Source organism: Motacilla alba, chromosome 27 (assembly GCF_015832195.1).
Source record: "Motacilla alba alba isolate MOTALB_02 chromosome 27, Motacilla_alba_V1.0_pri, whole genome shotgun sequence".
NCBI lineage: Eukaryota > Metazoa > Chordata > Aves > Passeriformes > Motacillidae > Motacilla > Motacilla alba.
In genome coordinates, this window is record NC_052042.1 from 1,498,694 (window position 1) to 1,516,193 (window position 17,500).

Genomic DNA, 17,500 nt, shown 5'->3' on the forward strand with positions numbered 1-17,500 from the left:
GGCACCAACTCCTTCCCTGCAGCACATGGGTGGCCTGGATGCCACAGCCACTCACAGTCCTGGCCTGGTGCTAATTATAGCCAGGCAGGGTCTGGAATAAATCTGCTCCCTGACACCACAGCCCTGCCCCTCTCCTGCCTGCAGATCCCCACAGCTCCCAAGGTCACTCAGACATGGAACACCCCCTTCCAAACACCTTTGTTTCTCCTTCCCCTCTGTACCTCCCCATGGAAACACCCAACAGCCACTGAGGCTGCTCCTGGAGCTAACATCTCCCAGTTCAGCTCTCCTAAAAACCAAGATTTCTGGAAGCCACTAAATGGTGAACCTTTAATGAACAATGCTGGGTGTGCAGCTGCAGCTGGGCCTCCCTGTCCCTTCCCAGCCTGCTGTTCACAGCTCTCAGCGTTGATTCCCAGCTATGTTTGACATGGCCTGCAGTAGGCATATGGATGCCTCTGTGTGGAAAGGGTTGGGTTACACTCACAAACCCCTTCCTGAAACCCAATCAGCTTTTTTTTTTTAATGGTAATTTATAGATTAAACCAAGAGAATGCACCCCATCTGTGTAAGTGCCATGTGTGTCACCCAACTGGATGATGCCATGATCACAGGAAGGGACAGCCTGCCCTGGTCCAACAGAAAATACTTCAAATTGGAAAGGGTAGCCTGGCTTGCACAGAGCTCAAAGGAAGGTTTTCTTTATCCAAGGAAAGCTTGAGAAGGACATTTATAATGGTCTTAACTGTGCTTTACTTCATTCCCTACTGAGAGGAGATATCACCTACCTTAGGATTTAGGGCTAAATATCAACAAACTCTTCTCCTACAGAAAGAGAAGGTATTTTTCTGCTTTTATTTTCCTCCTTTTTTAATTTAGAAAAGCCATTGCAGACCAGGCTTGGAGCAGCACCACACACACACACACACACAGTGTCTGATCCCTCGCTCTGGATGTCAAATCCCACTCCAGAGCTGGGCAGGACTCCTGTTCCAGCAGCCCAGAAGCTGAAGCAGTTGCCATGTGCTGGTTTGGTTTCCTGGCTGCAAACACTGTGGGACTGGAGCTCACAGGCCTCATCAAACATTCATGAAAAACAAAGCAGCTGTTTATATTAATAGTGATTATACAAATCTTAAGAGTAAATTGTAATGAATTCCACATGTGAGGTGAAAGTACACTCTATCCACTGCAGAATGGTTCAGGAAACTGAACCCCAACACTGCAGACTGGATTTAGAAAGCCAGAGCCTTTAATTCCACCTTGGGTATTATGATATATCCAGGCAAATCTCGACTGTGAACAGCAAAGGATCTTTCACAGCACTTTTTTCTAACTCATGACATCCCACCTGCTTGGACAGTTTAATTTTTTTCTATTATCACAGCCCTTTTCTCACCTGATTCAATAACAGAACAAAAATTCCATTCACTGTTCCATCAGAGCAGGTTGAACTTGCAGGGCCCACGTTAATTTAGTGGAGCCTTAAGACAAATTTCAATCTAAAGCATGTCATTTGTCACACGTCTGGTAGGAATTAAGAGGGCAAGAAGAACCAAAACCACACTTAATGGGGTCATGATACCATCCCCTTTTCAGACTTTCCATTTTAAAATCCAGGGGTTTCTCCCACATAATGTCACCATGCACCATCATGTGCTCCCCCAGACACACCACCTCTGGCTACAACAATTAGCTGATTCAGAGAGAAAACACCAGTTAATTAGCTCAGGTTTTAGGGTGAGACTCGGGGGAAGCTCCTCATTACACATTCCTGCTGCAGATTAACACAGCCAGTGAGTTTCAGCAGACAAGGAGCTGAGCCTGAGCAGCACCTCAGCACAGCTGAAGCAGAGCAGCCACCTTGGCACAGCAGAAACAGGGCATCCACACTCCTGGGGGATCTGTATCAGCCTGTCCAGGAGCTGAGTTAAACCAAGCACAGCCTCAGGAGCTGGGCAGTGCCTGGCAGCCTGTGGCATTCACATTCTCTGAACAGAGAGAGAGAGAGAGAATTCTCTCTCACGGGATTTTTCCTGGAGAAGCACAGAGAGAAGAAGATAAAACAATTCTTATCTCTCTTCTCTGCTTCTGTTGTTTTTGCACATGTGGAATGTGTTAGGAAGATTGTTTACCTGAAGTGATTTGTCAATTGGATTCTGCTGAGGATTGTTTTGTTCCCTTGGCCAATTGGAGAAAAAGCTGTGTCCTGACTGTTGGGAGACAGTCACAAGTTTTCTTTAGTATGTAATTTAGTATAGTATAGTACATCTTTAATATAGTATTAATGTAATATAATATGTTGCCACATTTCTCTTCACAGAGAAAAGCAAGGCACAATTCTTCCCAAGGATATTTCTGGGTTTCACATTCTCTGAACCTCAGAGAAAGGAAAACAATTCTTATCTCATTTGCTGTGCCTGTGTTTGGGCAAAAGTAGAATGCAATGTGGAGATTGTTCACCCAAAGTGATGGTGTTTTGTTTCCTTGGCCTGTCGGGGCCAGGTGTGTGTGTGTGTGTGTGGGGACTGTCACTGACAGTCAGGAGATGAGTGCAGCTGTGTGCAGAGTCGAGTGCTTGGCAGATTCAGTTTAGGTGTAATGTAATACAGTATAGAATAATATAGTATAACAAAGCAATAAATTATCCTTCTGATAAGATGGAGTCCTCCTCATCATTTCTCCCTGCCACGGGGGTCATCCTGTTTCAATAATAATACAGTTTTAATAAAGCAATTGTTCAGCCTTCTGAGGAGTCAGCTGCCAATCTCTCCCTAGGTCGGGGTCCCTGGTTTTGCTGCAGGCAGCCTCTCTCACCTGTGCAGGAACTTCTCGTAGGTCTGGCGGTAGGCGAAGCCGGCGCGGCGCACGCGCACGTTCTCCAGCAGCCCCAGGTACTCCACCTGGTGCCGGCAGCGCTCCTCGTCAAAGAGATGCGGCGACTTCTTGTCGTTGGGCTTGATGCAGCGCACGTAGTAGGGCTCCTGGGGACAGAGGACAGCAGTGTCACCCCGGCAGAACGCCTCGTGTGCAGACACAACCCTCCCTGCGGCAGCTGTGAGTCCAGCCCGCGAGGTCCGGCTGCGCAGCACAATCAGAAGTGACAATAACAGTGTTTAAGGAAAGCCTGGATGTGGCACTCAGCGCCATGGTCTGGGTGACAAGGTGGTGCCAGGTCATAGGAAGGACTCAAAGGTCTTTTCCACCCTGGCTGACTCTGTGACTCAATGTTCTCCTTACAGGAGCCAAGTGTTCCCCACTGGAGCTCCACTGGCCTTTGCTGTGCACCCGCCCAGCACCACATCCCCCTCCTTCCCCACTGTGAGGACAACAGTCCTCAGAAAAGATATCAAACCCATGGAACTCATGGAATTCACTGTCCTGCTGGATGTGGCTTTGCCTGCATCATCTCCAAAAGCAGCCTGGTCACTCCATCACTGTGCTGAGCCCAACACCCCCAGCTCCAACACAGCTGAACAACGGGAATGATGGAGCCCCAAACGCAGCTGCCTCCAGCCCACCCGTTCCTCAGAACAAACACAGGCCACCAGCATGTGAGTTCCTCTTTCTGCACCACCTGGGACTTGCAGGGGGCAGGGAAGGTGGAATGGGGATGGGTGGCTTTACTCCACCCTGCAGAAGTCCTGCCCTGCGCTGCTGGGGCTGACCCTGGATGTCCAGGTGAGTCCCACGGGGTCACACTCCTTTTCCTGCCAGCCCTCCTGCACCCTGAGGTAAGCCACACACAGCACTGTTGGAGCATTTTGACGTTTGCTTTCATTTTTATGAGATTAAAGGTAGTTTTTGTTTAGGCCAATATGATCTGTAGCCTTGAGGGGTGGCTACAAAGCTTTCAAACTTATGTACTTTCATCCCACTGGCTTTTGGAGTTCATTCATTTCTTCCTCTTCATGGCTGGCCTTGGCTATCCCACTTCTAACTTTGTTGGTGTGTGGAAAAGCAATTAATAATCAGAGAATCACAAACATTCTGAGTTAGACCTCAAGGATCAGCCAGTCTAACTCCTGTACAGACACCTCAACAACCCCACCCTGGGCATCCCTGAGAGCTCCTGGAGCTCTGGCAGCCTCCAGACCATTCCCTGGGGAGCCTGGGCAGTGCCCAGCACCCTCTGGGGGAAGAGCCTTTCCCTGAGATCCAGCCTGGCCCTGCCCTGGCACAATGTCATCTAAAGCCCACTGTGGCTTTTCAAATGGTACTCCTCTAACATTAACAGATAAAACTGTTTCAGTGGCCCTTGCAAAAGGAGTGGCACATCCTGCAGGTGGCAGAGCCCTCCCAGCCTCAGCCTCAGAGAACTCCAAGAGGATCCCAGTAGGGCCCAGTATGGCCAGAGACTGTCAGAGAACACCACAGGTGCACACAAACTGCAGCATTCCAAAGGCAGTTCTGACACGGGGATAAAGGGAGAAAAACAGCCTGGGTGTCATCTTCATGTGACAAAATGTCACCTTTGATAACCACAGCTGATAACCAGCAACGACCTTTCAGCAATGTGGACCAGATGAAGCAAATGGCTGTGAAACCACCTCTAACACTGCCCTGAGGAACCTGAGGGATCCCAAAAGGGAAAGCCCAGGAATTCTCCAGAGGAGCCTGCTCTGTTCCAGCACTCCTGGATGGCATCAAGAACCCACAGTGGTGACAAAGGGGAGGGATGGTCTGGGCGGGAAAAATGGGATTGATTTAGTGAGAACAAATGCAAAACTCCACATTTAGCAGAAAGAGTTGGTTAATAAAGAATGAAAAACTGATTTGCCCCTGATGCAAAGGAGATCCAGAAGCTCCAGCTGATGTGAGGCAAATCCATGTTTCCATGTTTTTCTAGGAAAGGACACAGGAACAGGAAATTGCAAGACAAAAACCCAACACACTTCTAGTTCTCTGAGCATCTCCTGCAGCCTGGGCACTGCCGTTCAAGTGGGAATGTGAGTCAAGGCAAGAAAGAACAAGAAAGATCAAAAATCCAGCAAATGCGACTCAGAGGAATTGTGGGTTTAGCCTACAAGGACCAAGGAGGCACAGAATCCCCTGGTGGGAGATTTTGTGTATTTAAAGGATAGATATGAGGAAATGTAAACATTCAGCTTTAGGACAAAGAAGTCATGGTTTTAACCTCAGTATAAAAATTCAAATTAAGCTTCAGGAAAACAAGGAGTGGGAACAGAATGCCTGTGGGAAGGAGGGAACATCCATCAGTGGGGAGAAGAGTCTGCAAAAGGAAGATACAGGCAGAGGTGTCCTCAAACAGGAGGTGAATTTGCTGCACTCCCAAGGTCCCCCTCAGCCCTATTTTCTATGATTTGTCTATTCAGCCTTATTTTTATGATTTGAGGTCACTTACCCAAACTCAGGATACTATGAAAGGCCCCAGGTTGTCATTTCCCTTCAGTAATGCTAAGGGAACAGGATCATCCATGGCTGTCCTGGCTAATCCTGACACAACCTGAAGCTTGGCAGCACCTGGAGCAGCCCAGGGATGAGTGTGAGCCATGAATGGGCCAAGAGAGGCAGGCCTTGGAAAGCAGAGCCTCCTGTCCTGAAAGCTGCCACAAGCCACTGCATCTTCCATGTTGGACTAAGCCCTTTCCTGAGCCAGAGATGGGGCAACTGAGAGGTGTTTTAAAAACTTTTATTCCATTTTCAGTCTCATGTGAAGGGTGAGACAATACAGATGTTATAATTCACATTCACACAATCAGAAGCCAACTATTTCCTAATTACAATTCACTATTAAGTGTTTCTTGGCCTTAAGTACCTTAAAGGCAATAATTTAAAATTACCCCTCGTGGGTGCCATTACAATGCTTCTTTCACAGTTCTGTTTCTCCAAAGTATCCAGTGTCATTTGCAAGGCCATCCTTTGAAACTTGTTCCTAGCTCCATTTCTCTCTCAGCAATGTCCGTCCTGTTCCATGGCATTTCCAAGTCAGCATTTCTTATCTCCAGCTTTGCACACAGATGCACACTGTGTGAGCCTTCTGCCAGGCTTGGAGAATTCCCTATAAATCCCTCTCCCACACTTCCAGGGGAGCTGTTGGGCTGGAAGGTTTCCTGCTTTCCTCAGGATGGGATCAGCAGCACCAGGCTGTGATTGCTCCAGGAGCGCTGTCCTTGGGGTGGCAATAGACAGCAAGAGCTGAGCCAAGCACCCACAAGGAGCTGGCAGCATCCTGGCACTGCCCACCCTCCTGGCAGCAGCCCAGGAGCAGGGATGGGTGCGAGGAGTGCAGGAGCAGGAGGATGTGTGGGCAGTCTCCGTTCCTGCACCACCTCCCTTCTCCAGCCACTGCAGCGCTCCCCGGGTGCGCCAGGACCTGCTCACGGCCAGGGCCAGCCCTGCCTGGCTCTGTCCCTGCTCCCAGGGCAGCAGGGACCAGCTCCTGGCTCTGTCCAGCCCTGCCTGGCTCTGTCCCTGCTCCCAGGGCAGCAGGGACCAGCTCCCAGCTGAGCCCAGGGCAGCGCTCCTCGCTGGCTCCTCCCAGAGCAGGGGCTCAAGAGGAGGGAGCAGCCCGGACACGGCTCCCCCAAGGCCATGGTGGATGGGCTTGGAGCAACCTGGTGTAGTGGGAGGTGTCCCTGCCCAGGACAGGGGGTGCAATGAGATGATCAGCACTGCAACACCTCCCCAGGGAATGGTCAGGGCCAAAGGAGCTCCAGGAGCATTTGGACAATGCTCTCAGGGATGCACAGGGGAGGATTGTTGGGGTGTCTGCGCAGGGCAGGAGTTGGATCAATGATCCTTGGAGGTCCCTTCCAAATCATATTCCATGATTCCGAGATGAGCTTTGAGGCCCCTTCCAACCCAAACCATTCCATGATGATTCCACGATGAGACGCCAGGCAGATGAGCAACAGCTCAGTTCTGTGCAAGGTCGTCTCCAAGGTCACCACCACTGAGCCCTTTCCTCTGCCACGGCAACCCACAGACTCACAGAATCATTAAGGTTGGAAAAGACCTTTAAGATCACAAAATCCAACTGCTGACCCAGCACCACCATCAGCTCACCACAAAACCATGTCCTCAAGTCCCACATCCACACCTTTTTTGAACACCTCCAGGGATGAACACTTCCAGGGACTCCACCACTGCCCTGGGCAGCTGTGCCAGCGCTGGACAGCCCTTTCAGTAAAAAAAGTTCTGCTGATATCCGATCTAAACCTCTCCTGGCACAATTTGAGGCTGTTTCCTCTTCTCCTGTCACTTGTTCCCTGAGAGCAGAGCCTGACCCCCACCTGCTTGCACCTTCCTTTCAGGGGTTGTAGAGATCATTCCCATCAACTCAGCCCATCCCAATGACACCTGTTCTCCTTTTCTTAAGGAGAGAAAGGGGATACATAATAAGTTGGTACAATTTTAAGAGATTTAAGATCTTTCCATATTCGTTTTTTTGACTTTCTTCTGGAAATCCTCTCTGCGTGGAAGGTGAGAAAGTTTCCAAGGCTCTTCATTCACTCAAGAGTCTCCTGGCAGCTCTCAGAACTTGCTGTGTGTGTGGCTGCCCTGATCTGCTCAAACCTGGCTGCCATTTGACTGGGAATGGTTAGGGAAATGTGGGATAGACAGAGAACTCTGAATTACACCTGGACTTGGGTGCTGGGAAAGAGCCCGGAGCTGTGAAGGTGAATGGGCAGCACTTTTCCCCTTCCCCTCCTGCTGATCTTCACCCTGGGCCACTTCCCCATCCACACCATGAGGGACAAACCTCTCTCTGTGTCAGGAGCAGGGCCACCAACACCAGATGGTGCCAGGCCAGGCCAGACCTGCCCTGTGCTGCATCTGGTGGCAGGATGAATATAAATCATCTAAATCCCTTGAGGGGGTTGATATCACAAATATTCCACATGCAATCCACAGAACTGCAATGCCTCGGGAAGAGGGAATCCAAATTAAAGCACCATGGAATGGTTTGGGTTGGGAGGGACTGTGAAGATCACCCAGAGCCACCCCCTGCCATGGGCAGGAACACCTTCCACAATCCCAGGTGGCTCCAACCTGGCCCTGGACACTTGCAGGGATGGGGCAGCCACAGCTTCTCTGGACACGTCATTAGGAGCAGGAATTCCAGAAGTGTCACTCGTTCACTGCTGCCACAGCAGCAGCCAGTTCTCAGCTGCTCCCCAGGGCTGCCACAGAATCCCCCAGCACAGGCTGGGCTGTCAGGCACAGCTCTGCCACTCACAAATGCAAAACCCCTCAAAACCCCTCCAATCTGTGACTTCAGGTCCAGCACAAAGGGCAGTGACTGCGCCTGCATTTGATATAAAAAGGCTGAAATCCTCTGGAAAGCAGGAATGGGAAGTGCCTGCACAGACAGGAGATCATCTACCAGTGCAATTACAGTGTAATTAAAGCCTCTCCGAAACGACAGCTCTTGGAGTAAATTCTAAAGTAGATTATTCCATGCTTCCAAATCCCCAAGCCCCAGCTCTTCAGGGGGATAATTATGCAGCTCCCATTCTTGCTGTCAGAGAACTGCAGTTTGTAAAAGGAAGAACTGAAATGCAGAGACACAAAGGCCCAGCTTTGAAAGCTCTTTAGATGTCTAATTGCAGCTGATTTTACTTTTCCATCAAGCTGAGTGACTTTTAGATTTTTAAGTGTTAAAAAGAAACCAAAAGCAGTTTTAAGCCATTGCACCCTAAACAAATTCTTTCTTGAGGGGTTTCTTTTCTGTACTTTATAGCTCCTTACATGAGAGAAGGGCTGGGACAGACAAATTTGTGCTGGATGTGTCCAATCAGTCACAGTGATGACAGAATAACTTAGCAGAGGTGAAGCCTGTCAGCCTGGATAGGAGAGGGGAGAGATGGAAGGAAGAGTCAGACAAAAGGAGTTACAGAGGAGGAGGGAAAAAAGAAAAGAAATAAGGAGGAGATGCATGTCCAGAGAGTCCTCAGAGAAGATCACCAGTCACAGCTGGGGCAGCCACAGGGCTTCCTGTGTCAGGATTTACAGGACAGCCACCCAAAATAATCCACCACAGAGGAAAGGGCTTGGGCAGTAAAACATGTTCTTGAGAAATGGCACACAGCAGCTGGAAAAGCCAGTTTTTGTTTGGAGTGGTTTGGTTTTGGAAAAAACACAGTACTTTTTCCTACCTACAGGAAGCTTTAGCCTAAAAGATTCTGGAAATCTGGAGGATTTCAGCAGCATTGAGATACCAGTGCTGATAAGCACAATTTAAACTCTGTGTGCTCCAAAGCCAGATTTCATGGAGTCACAGAATTGTTCAGGCTGGAAAAGCTCTCTGAGATCATCAAATCCAGCTGATCCCAGCACTGCTGAGGCCACAGGGGACTGACTCCTGTCCCCAAGTGCCACATCCACATGACTTTTAAATCCCTCATGGATGGGGACTTCATCATTGCCCTGGGCAGCTGTGCCAATGCCTGACCACCTTCTCCATGAAGAAATTTTCCCAATATCCAACTTAACCTCCCCTGGCCCAGCCTGAGGCCGTTCCCTCTCCTCCTGTCCCTGTTCCCTGGGAGCAGAGCCCGACCCCCCCTGGCTGTCCCCTCCTGTCAGGAGCTGTGCAGAGCCACAAGGGCCCCCCTGAGCCTCCTTTGCTCCAGGCTGAGCCCCTTCCCAGCTCCCTCAGCCTCTCCTGGGGCTCCAGTCCCTTCCCAGCTCCATTCCCTGCCCTGGACACCCCCAGCCCCTCAGTGTCTTTCTTGTTATGGGAGCCCCAAAACTGCCCCCAGGATTGGAGGAGTGTGGCATTTCTGGCCACATTTCCAGTGTCTCCATGTGGACTTGTGTTTGCAGAAGCTGAAATTAAAACCGGTTTTAAGAACAGCCCCTGCACTGTCAAAAACACCAGTGCCATGGCACTGACCCTAGGGAAGCTCCTGAGACATCCCAGTAACCTCAACAGTAACCTGCCCCTCCTGTCAGAGACTGCAGAGCTCTGCTTCACCACCAAAATTCAGGTTGAAACCAGAATAGCAAAAAAGAGAGTATTTTAAAGGTTGTTATTTTAAATAGCAGAAAAGATAAATAACTTTAATGCTGCAGCCACTGCAGCCACAGACTCTGATATTCTGGTGGTGCTGAGCTGATGGTTGAACTCAATGATCTTCATTAAATGTCTTTTCCAGCCTTGACAATTCTAAAATTCCAAGATTATTGTTATTCAAATTGGCACTCTTGGAGACTATTCCCCCAAAGGAGGGTTTAAAGATACTCTTGCTACAGCCAAAAACCCTGCAGCTTTCCAGGGAGGCGGAACATGAACATCAAGAAAGAGGAGCTCTTGGGCTGCAGCTCTCTTGAGGACTACAGAAACCGAGCATATAAATGTGTCTAAAGGAGTTTTCAGAGAAGCACGAGGCAGAGCAGCCCAGGTGACACAAGGAGCACTGAATGCACTGGGCACACCAGGAAATGGCAATAAACCATCAGCTCCAGCTGCACAAAACTCAAGCCTCTCTGCAACTTGTTTTTTTGAGAAACAGCCGAGAATAACGTGAACTGGTGTTACCTCCCCTGAGGAACTTTATTCCTCTGACATCCTTAGAGCTCAGCATTTTGTGCAACCTTGTGTTCAGAGCTGTTTCCATCAGCTGTGACCACAGGCTTCCCAAAAGAGTCCTGCAGGGTCCAAGCCACAGCCAAGCCACACAGAGAGTGTCACTGTTGATTCCCCACTAGTGCAGCTTCATTCCCAAATTCAGCACGGGAAAAATGAGTAACAGCCCCAGGAAAGGAAAAGAGCACCTGGAACTGCAGGGATGGTGTACCCAAAACAGAGAGTGCCTTCACCAGCAGTGCTTCCAGCCCAGCAGAAGGAAGAGCCAAGTGTCCAGACTGGCAGTGACTGAGGCAGAGCATCCAGTTCTTTGTGCATAGCCAGCATCTTGGCATGGCCTGAATACCCAGTTATTGGCTTGCTAATGACATGTACATATCATTAACTGTCCCAAAAGTCACCTCACAGAGATACTCAGGGCACAGCAGCCAGACACAAGCTGTCTGCACTCTGAATTACTGCCTGAAGTACACAAAGGTTGTGTTCAGGGGACTTATCTAAGGAACCTCCCCAAAATTTAGACCCTTTAAAGTGATACCAGCCTGGCTGCAGGACGGGTCTCACCAAAACAACTCCCTGGCAGGAGGGGACAGCCAGGTAGGGTTGGGCTCTGCTCCCAAGGAACAGGAACAGCATGAGGGGGAACTCAGGGGAGGCTCAGTTTGGATATTGGGAAAATTTCTTCATGGAAAAGGTTGTCAAGCCCTGGAAGAGGCTGCCCAGGGCAGTGGTGGAGTCCCCATCCCTGCAAGTGCTCAAAAAAGGTGTGGATGGGGCACTTGAGGACAGGGGTCAGTGGTGGCCTTGGCCATGCTGGGGATAAGTTGGACTCAGTCTCAGAGGGCTTTTTCAGCCTGAACAATTCTGTGACTCCATGAAATCTGGTTTTGGAGCACGCCGAGTTTAAATTATGCTTATCAGCACTGGTATCTCAACACTAATGAAATCTTCTTTTCTCCATTGCTGTTCAACAGAAAATTACAAAAAAACCCGACAGCTTCAATGCAAGTTTCTCAATGAAAGTTGAGGACAGGTGAAGAAAGGGAAAGGACTACACTGAGACTCACACAGGAACCTCCCAGTGAATTTGACTTGGAAGCAGCTCCTGCTTGTGCCTACCCCTGCAAAGGTGGGTATTTATGATGGAGATACTGATGATAAATGGACTGAAGTAAATTAATTCCACCCAAGCCAGGCAGCCTTCGGTGAGCAATGCTGGCACCCCCTGATTCAAGATGGATAAGGTGGGATTTAAACTCTCCATGCCCTGCTGGGAGCTGCAGGGATTGTTCAAACCACCACAGTGCACAGCGTTCTCTGAACTATTCTATTTTTACACCTACCAGGTGGCCTGGAATAATTTTTTCCAATAAACAAGGAAAGGAAGTTTTTCCATGGATGCCTGCTGAACTTGCCTGCTCCCAGCTCCCTGCTGTGCCCTGATCACAGCCCTCCCCACAACACCCCCAGTGATTCTTGCTGTCCTGAAGCCCCTCCTGGGCTGCCTCAGGCTCCCCACACTGGGCTGGGCACAAGTGTCCATGGCCACTCTGTAGGACCAGACCTGCAATAACAGCCAGCAGCACCAAGGAGACACTTTTCCTTCCACAAGTGCTCCTCTCACAACACAAAGCAAATCCCTGGGTTCTTGGCAGCTCCTGACACCTGTACCAGATTAGGACAGGGCCAGCCAGCAGATTATTTGGAAGATGGACAGATCAGATCAGTTTTGGCTCCTTGGGAAACAAACTAAAGTCCATCCCCGTGCCCACCAGGGTCACAGCCACCTTCCCAGCTCTGGCAGCTCATGATTTGCCATCCAGGAAAGCTCCTCTCTGCCCACACAGGCACTCTCTCAATTTTGACTACTGGTGCCTTTTTCAGCAAGGCCTGGCCTTGGGCTGGGCTCACAGGGGCATCTTCTCAGGAGCCCTGAGGCAAAACATCCTGTGGGGAGCCTCGGGGCTCATTCTCCACTGGGGCCCAGCTGGCACCTCCAGGCAGCTTTGGTGGGTCCCACACCCTCCTGCAGAGCTCAGATCAAACCCACTCCAGTGCGGCAACACAAAAACACAGAATCATGGAATCACAGAATGTCCTTTGTTGGGAGGACCCCAGAGATCATCCAGTCCAACTCCTGGCTCTGCACAGACACCCCAACAATCCCACCCCTGGGAGCATCGTCCAACTGCTCCTGGGCTGGGACCATTCCCTGGGGAGCCTGGGCAGTGCTCAGCACCCTCTGGGGAGACCCCATAAATCAGGTGTGATTTCATGTCCTAACTCTGGAAAGAAGAAGTGAGGGCAGCTCTCTCCTCCTGTGCACAGCCAGCACTGGGTGGCCGTGCTCTGACCCATCTCCTTTGCTCCCAAGACTCTCAGAGCACTCACTGCTTAATTATCCTGGATGTGAACACACCCCAGCACCCTGGGCTCTCTGTTCATCTCTTGTGGGCTGTCCCCCAGCAGTGCCAGGAGCCCAGCAAGGCCACCCAGCTCCAGTAACACCCCAGTACTCCTCAGGGATCTCAGCTCAGCTGTGCTGCTCCAACAGCTCCTCGCAGAGCATTCCCTTCCCCACCTTCCATCACACAATGTGCTGCTTGCCCAAGCAATGCCTTCTACCACCAGACTGAAACATGGGCTGAAGTAAAAGCTCTCCCTCCTCACCCCCTGGCATGGCAAAGAGGAGGAAAGAAGGAACTCACACAGGTCTGTCTGTATTGCATTCCCATTGGCATGGGAAGCCAGAGAGAATCTCTCCACCATGAACAGCATCCTCTGGGCCCTCTGCCCAAAGAGCTTTGCTAAACATGATTTGACAGAATTATTACCTAAGACAGACTGGCTTTTCTATGAGTGAAAGATGCACTGGTCATGGAGGAGCCAAAAATCCACCTTTTTCATGGGGGGTGGAGGTGACCCTCCCTCCAGACCTGCCCAGCCAAAGCCTGTTTGGCACAGACAAGGCTACTCTGCCTCTGATCAGCTTAGTTCCTGATGGATGGCAGCAATGGGAAGGTGGGAATCTCTCCAGGGAGAAGCCACACTCTTCTCATCAGAAGTCAGAGTCAATTTTGAAGCAGGAATCTTTACCTTCAGCGTCAGGTTGTCCACCAGTGCAATCATGGAGTTCTTGAACAGAGTAGCTGCTGTCAGAGGTCTCTTGGTGACCTCAGTGATGCTCAGTTTCCCCTCAGGCCACATCATCTTCAACACAGGGTTGGAGCTACAAGAGAATCTCTTTAATTGCAGTCTCCCAGCACTTCCACTGCACTGACAATCCAACAGTTGGTTTCTGCCCAGACCCACTGCTGCTTCCAGCTCCCAGGGCATCACCCAGCCAGGGTGAGACTCCTGGGCACAACATTTCATGCTCTTAAGAGGAAGTTCAAGCTTACAACTGAACATTCTGGAAAAACAACCAGCACATTCTCCCTTCGGATCAGGATGTGCAGGAATAGGACAGAGAAAATCCCACAGAGTGATCCATCAAAGGCAGGGGCTGCCTCACTGCCACAACAGAAAGAATTTAATCAACACAAAGGAGAGCGAGACCCACACCACCCTCCCTTAGAACCTGTCACCGGTGTTTAAGCTGCATTTCTGCACCTTTCTTGATATAAAAAGTAATTTATACACTTTAGCCTGCATTTCTGCAGAGTTCAGGGTGAGGTAAACTGGCCCTGATGGATGGCAAGGGTTCAGGAGCAAACAGAAACTGAGCACATTTACAGCAATCTAATGGCCAATCTGTCACAGGCTTTAATGTGCTGGAAGTGGTGTTTGGGAACAGGATTTTCCAGAGACTTCACAGAAAACAGGCTAAATTTGATAAAAGCACACAGCAAATATTTTGCAAGGTTTCTGGTCAATGGGAAGTGTTGAAAACAGGAACAGTGGGACTGCTCAGGGGAGCACAGCCAGGCAACCCAAAGGGCTGCAGACCAGTTTAACATCTGTCCGGCTAAACAGAGCCCACCACTGCAGGGTGCTTGTGCCCTGTCCTCTGAGCAGAGCCCCTGAAAGCTGCAGATTACAATATGAGGACATGTTTAATACCAGATGAAGAAAAACAGCTCCATGGGGACTTCCACCCACATTCTGACAGGATTTCAAATCTGCTTCTCAAGGAACTTTTGCTTGCCCAACATGTGACCTCATGGTTTGCACTTCTCACATCACTGAAGACATGAAATGATTCACACCTATTTCCCCATTTTCTTTCAAAACAGGGTGTTTTAGGTGGGGCTAAGGATATCTGTTGTTGACCAAAGCTCCCCAGTATTTTTAGCACTGGTTACAGACAGAGCAGTGATGGTAAATCTGCAATGGGCTGATGACAAATCAAGCAGTACAAGCAAGCTCTGCACTATCTTGATTGCACAATCAGTTGGTTTCAAAAAAACCACTTTAAATTCTGTTCAATTAAAGGCTGCATCAGAACAGAAACATGTACAGAATATGGACTTTAACCTGAAAAATCCAACTAACAGCCTCTGGGTCACAGGAGATGTACAAAGATCAAATCCCAAAGCAATGTGTTTATTCACACACAGTGAAGACAGAATCACTGAAGACCTGAGTCTCTGATAGCATCACTCCAAAAAGAAGGATTCTGATAAATCAAATTAAAATTCACCTCATTATTATTCTTACCTGTTGTACATGAGGCGTTTGAAGTCTTGAAATAAAGTGTCCTTGTTTTTATCAATGAATCCAGTGACAGAGTAACTAAACAATAAAGGAAAAACAGAGGTAATTGCAAAGTAGCAAAGTCCTTCTGTGAGCTGCTGGTAGCTGTGGAATCAGCACCCCTGCACCCCTGCAGACACAGCAGATGCTAATCCAGCCCTGCTCCCAGCCTCTCCTAATGGCTGCAGGAGCAGCGTGTGAGACTTGGCTCCTTGGGCCCAGCTGCCTCCTCCAGCACAGAACAGCACACCTGGCTCCAGAGAGCTCCTGGAGCTGGGCAGGGGCTGGCTGAGACACTCACAGCACCTGGGCATGGGGCAGATGGCCTAATTCAGGAGTTACACTCAGGATTCTGTCTCCAAGCTGAGAGTGTGTGTGTGTATTAAATCCTAGAGAAATTCAGGTTTGTTTCTCAGTCTGTGCAGTCTGCCCCTCTCTCAGTGCAGAGTCTGAGTTCCAGAGCAGCCTCTGAGTAGTGACTGGGAGCTGCCCTGGAGATCAGAGCACACAGAAACACACACACTTGAGACTCCTTCCTTCCTCTATTCCCACAGGAACACCACTGCAGGAGGTCACTGTTGCAGGGTTTCATTCCTTCTCCAGGTCTCAAGGCAGGCAGTGCTCTATCCTCACAGAAAAGGTCCAAAGTCTCCCCATTCAGTGACTCCCATGCAGATGTTTCCTGAGCTCCAGATGCCACCCTGGGAAGCTGCACCCAACCTCCAGACTCTGGGATCAACCCACAGCCTGCAAATCCCTGTATGGAGCCATCCTCAAATCACAGAGTCATGGAATAGGACCTTTTAAATGGCCTCCAGTGCCACCCCCTGCCATGGCAGGGACACCTTCCACTATCCCAGGGTGCTCCAAGCCCTGTCCAACCTGGCCTTGGGCACTGCCAGGGATGGGGCAGCCACAGCTGCTCTGGGAACCCTGTGCCAGGACCTCAGCAAGCTCAAGTCTTAGGGCTCCATGTAAGATCTGGGTCTGAACTATCTCTGATTCCTTCCACATTTCAGTTTTCTTTTACCATTTGTCAGCCACTGGCAGTTCAGAAGGTTCAGCCACTAAGACAGAACCTTCCAAAACCCCCTAAAATCAGGGATGTCTGTCGGGAACTGCTCAGCAAAGACTCCAAAAGATAACCTGCTTGTGCTATATGGGCTCCAGTCTGATCACACTGGTTGTCCTTGGAAATTAAAGGTAAAATTAATCCCAAGGTAAAAGAAGTCATTAATTCTTCCTCCAGTAACTCCCTTTCTTCGGACATGGGAAGTTACACAAATCCTAAACCATTAAATTACTCCAGTGATATTCCACACAACAGCTTTCCCAGCAAATGGTCTCTACCTCGTGCATCCTTCACTTCCACTCACTCTCCATTCCCACTGCTGTCACCTCCTGCACTTGCTCCTGCAGGCTCCAGGCAAGCACTTCTCAACCCTCCTGCCCTGATCCCTCCTGCAGGTTATCTCTCCCCTGGGCTTCCAGCCTGCTCCAACTGATTGGAGAATTTAAAGCCAGAGTTATATAATCACACCAAACAGATGTCTAAACCAGACTTTATTAGCTCAGTGTAGCTTTCTTGCATAAACACTGCTGCCTTTTTTCCCTTTTTCTTCCCCTGGAGCACAGCTCTCCCCTCACCCCCCACCCCTTGCTCTCCTTTTGTTTCACTCCAAGTACAAATTCCCACTCTGTAGAGCAAGGCACCAGCAGAAGATTTAATTGATAAGCAAGTGCTGCACTCTGTAATTGTGTGTGACAGCTATTCCGGCTTGCACCAGAAGCAGCAGTAAATCAGAATATTGTACCACTTCAGAGCTGCTGGGAAGACAAAAATAAAATGTGCAGCTTTATTTCAGAAGGAAACTCACATCACATCCCCGGCGTAGTGCTTGATCCGGAAGTCTCTGTCGAACTCCAGCGTTTTGTCTGTGGCACAAAGCTGAAACAAATTCACATGCATTAAAATACCACCCATGGATTGATATTAAAACACCCCCCCTGGATTTACAAGCTCCATGGAAGAGCAACCTGCCTTTAAAATAGCACTGGGAACTACAGGAATTCCATTTTCTATCTGCATGGAGAGATGCGAAAGCCACTGCTGAAAAATGTTTTCATGGATGCACTGTAAGAACATGTGCTTGTACAAATGAAGCTGCAAGAGCCTATAATTTTATGAAGAAATTGATACTATCTCAGAAACACCATTATGCAAAAAGAACACTCGTGCCTGTAGAGAAA

General features: G+C 49.5%; 1 protein-coding gene across 1 annotated transcript in view; it reads right to left on the reverse strand.

Moving 5' to 3' along the window:
- MYO1D (myosin ID) overlaps positions 1–17,500 on the reverse strand; it is a 157,790-nt gene that overhangs the window by 90,515 nt on the left and 49,775 nt on the right. Inside the window, exons 12-15 of the mRNA XM_038162881.1 lie at positions 17,128–17,198; positions 15,215–15,289; positions 13,652–13,784; positions 2,818–2,984 (exon numbers count right to left, since the gene is read on the reverse strand). Of these exons, the coding sequence (XP_038018809.1) occupies positions 2,818–2,984; positions 13,652–13,784; positions 15,215–15,289; positions 17,128–17,198 (446 nt within the window). The remainder of the gene's footprint in view (positions 1–2,817; positions 2,985–13,651; positions 13,785–15,214; positions 15,290–17,127; positions 17,199–17,500) is intronic.